General features: G+C 43.7%; 1 protein-coding gene across 1 annotated transcript in view; it reads right to left on the bottom strand.

Moving 5' to 3' along the window:
- Positions 1-1,172: 1,172 nt before the first annotated feature.
- The window catches only part of SLITRK1 (SLIT and NTRK like family member 1), a 3,337-nt gene continuing 927 nt past the window's right edge, over positions 1,173-3,582 (bottom strand). The window contains exon 1 of the mRNA XM_077483053.1: positions 1,173-3,582. This exon is cut by the window's right edge and continues 927 nt beyond it. Coding sequence (XP_077339179.1) covers positions 1,503-3,582 — 2,080 coding nt within the window. The 3' untranslated portion in view covers positions 1,173-1,502.

The following is a 3,582-nucleotide window of genomic DNA, read 5'->3' as shown; positions in this document are numbered from 1 at the left end:
CGATTCAAATCTGGAATCAGCTTAATGAGTCCTGCTCTATGGCGAGTCAATTACAGGAATTTTCAAGACGAGCGTTCCCCAAACGCTGCATCTGCATTGCCCCATTCACCCACCATTAGGTGCCACCTAGAAAAAAAAAATACATGCATCCTCCAGCAGCAGCAGCAGCAACAAAAAATAAAATAAAAATAAAAACAAACAACCGGTACCAACAAGCAACAACCACAAACAGACATTTGGAAACATTTCACTTTAATACTGAAAAATATGCCATTATAAAATTTTGAATATAATTACTGAGTTTTCAACATCACCCCCATTGCCATTTGCCATGATTATTTCCATATTTAACTTCGGATTTATTATATGATTTTTTTTTTTTTCATTTTTTTTTTTTTTTTTTTTTTTACCAGCTAGCCTCCCACCCTAAGCATCAGAATGACAGTAATTCTTCATGCTTATCTGCATCGGAATACTTTTTTTTTGTTTGTTTTTTTACACTGTAACCATAATAAAAAAATAACCGATAATCATTATACATTCAGAATGGAAATGCATATGGTTATGTCATCAAATGAATACAGATCTGCCTAAAAAGAAAGAAATCAAATCGAGGAATAATGGAACTAATCATGCAAACACATCTTAAATAAAACAGTACAATAGAATTTTCTTTTTTGTTTATATATATATATATATATATATATATATATATATATATATATATATATATATATATATATATATATATATATATATATATATATATATATCCACAGTAAACTTAGGATCTGTACTGCGTTATCCATTACAAAAGATAGAGCAATGGCACTTTAAGAATACCGATACTGTATAGCGAGAGACTTGAAGAAGATGAGATTTTTTTTTTTTTTTGGGGGGGGGGAGGGCAGAGATATTGGTTGCTCAGATGTGATCGCCCCCGGGGTACGTTGTATCCATGCGAGCCATGCAGCACTTTTTTGATTTTTATTTATTTATTTGTTTTGTTTTGGACTAGTCACTTATTTACATGACATTCATGCCTTCGTGCAACGTTCTGCAGCAGCAGCAGCACAGTAGAGAGCAGACGCTGCATAAGAAGAAGGCCCCCCTTTTTTTTATAATTCCAGCCTCTGGTCCTCCTGGAACACAACCCCCCCCCCCCCCCCTCCCTCCCCAGTTAAATACCATGTTATGGCTGGTTACCCCATCCACATCTCATGGTTATTATTCACTGTTAACTGCGGCAGGTAGCACAGCTGGCATACTGGTACTGTATATGGGTCTCTTACCAGCACTTGAATTATTCATAGGCGTCCTTTTGTGTAATCGCAATAAGGTAGCTTTGCAAAGAAAAGCTAGTTTATGGGAATGGCACAAGTGTAGCGAATGTTACAGCAATGCACAAAAGAAAAAAGAAAAAGAAAAATCATTTGTGTCCTGATATTAAGTGACAGCTGTGGGTGCAGTATTTATGAAACCCTCCTCCCACCCACTCTCTTTCAGTCTGACAGTGAATGAGACCCACAATCATAAACTCTATGAGTGCCATCTGCATTATAGGGGCCACTGTGCCAGTAAGAAGAATCGCACACTGTCTGCAGGGAATTGATTTCAGAGGCTGAGGAGTTGGCATCTCTTCTCTTCGATCTTTTCCTGTTCCTAAGGATAAATACCAGCATGCCAACTACTGTGAAGGCAGAGGTGACAAACACCAGCAAGAGTCCTGGCACTAGCACAGAGATAGACACCCGACTTGTCTCTAGGTAGGAATTGGGGTGAGTGTTGGTCTCTGCCAGGCCAGTGCTGTTTTTGTGAAGAGCATTGAGAGTTGGGGAGATTTTTGCATACAGCAGGGGACACATCATGTCATTAGAAAGAAATCTGAAATCTTTCCCCCAGAACTCCTCTGGGAAATAACATTTGAGATCACTTACAATGACCTCGGGGCCAAGTCGCTCTGCCCATTGTTTGAAAGGCACATTGTTACAAGAGCAGTCCCACTGGTTCCCATGTAGGTCTATCTGAATGATGGACGTGAGCTGGTCCAAGACCCCTGCCACTGGAAGGTACATAAAATAATTATTGTGAAGACTTAATTTGGAAAGGCTGACCCCAGCAAACACATCCACTGGTAGAGACTTGAGCAGGTTGTTGTTGAGGATGAGGATCCTGAGGTTGGGCATGGGGTTGAAGGTGTTGGGTAAAATGAGTTGGATGAAGTTGAACTCAAGGTTCAGGTACTCCAAGCTTTGCAGACCGGTGAATTTCTCTGGGGTGAGGGTGTCTATGCAGTTTTTATCCATGTACAACCATCTCAGGTCGGTCAGGTTATGGAAGGTGTTGTTCTCCACTATGCCTATGTTGTTGTTGCCCAGATCCAGTAGAGTAAGGTTGCCATAATCCAGAAAGTTGGCTTTCCGGATGGTATGAATCTTGTTCTCCCTCAGGAACAATTCCTGCACATTGGGAGGCTTGGGCTCCAGATCAGATAGGCTTTTGACGTTCTTGTTGCTGCAATCTACTTTTAATCCAGGGCCGAGGATCTGCTGACCACAGCTGCAGATGGCAGGGCAGACAAAGACGTGGGGGGCTTTGGGTTGGCCATTCATCTCAGACACCGCAGCTGTGGGTCTGGTTTTGATTTGCCAGTTTCCTGGGATCTTGGTCCCTCCGCTCACCGAGGAGCCCTGGGTGGCCGTGTCCTCCTGACCATTGACTTTAAAGGGGGTTGGAATTGGACCGGGATCACACGTTTCGTCTTGGGCAGGGGGGGCAGCCAGGCTAGAATCGACTGCGTTTTTTAAGGGGCACAGCTCCTGCTCTGAGGTCTCGTTTAGATCGTTGCCCTGTAACCTAGTGGGCGCCTCGCAGATCACCCTACCGATCAAGGCATTCTTTGGAATATTTTCTAGCCATTCCTTTAAGGCTAAGAGATCGCAGCTGCAGTCCCAAGGGTTGTCCTCCAGCAGGATTTCTGCTATGCCTGGGATCTGCTCCAGGACCCCCTCATAGGGCAATGTCTTAACTCGGTTCCCCCGCAGATCCAAGTGGGTGATGGGTACGTACTGGAACACATTGGTGGGCAAGGTGCTGATGAGGTTGTCGTTTAAGATTAAAACCTCAAGCTTGTTCAAGTCCCTGAAGGCACCTGGGTCAATGTCTCTTAACAGGTTGAAGTCAGCCTGGAGGTATTCCAGATCATCCAAGCCCAGGAACGTGTGCCTTTTGAAGGACTTGATCTTGTTGTTGTTGATGTGAAGGCGTTTTACCAACTGCAAGCCCAAGAAGGCACCGGGGACTATCTCGTGCAAGCCATTGTTCTCCATGTGCAGGCTGACGGCATTGTAAAAGTTGGCAAACTCATTAGGGAAAAGCCTGGTTAGAGAATTGCCATGCAGGAAGAGGTGATAGAACTGGGAAGTGGGAGCCGAGAAGTGCTGCAGGTTAGTAAATCCCTTTTTCTCGCAGTCCACATGCAGATCTCCCTCCACCTCGTTACAAGAACAGATCTTTTCTTTACAAACGTCTCGGGTAACGTTTCCGGCGGCCAGACAAAGAGATATCTCCAGCAGCAGAATC

Source organism: Lithobates pipiens, unplaced genomic scaffold (genome assembly GCF_037356315.1).
Source record: "Lithobates pipiens isolate NorthernLeopardFrog02 unplaced genomic scaffold, aLitPip1_a1.2 Scaffold_16, whole genome shotgun sequence".
In the NCBI taxonomy this organism is placed as follows: Eukaryota; Metazoa; Chordata; class Amphibia; order Anura; family Ranidae; genus Lithobates; species Lithobates pipiens.
This window is presented reverse-complemented; position numbering and strand designations above follow the sequence as displayed.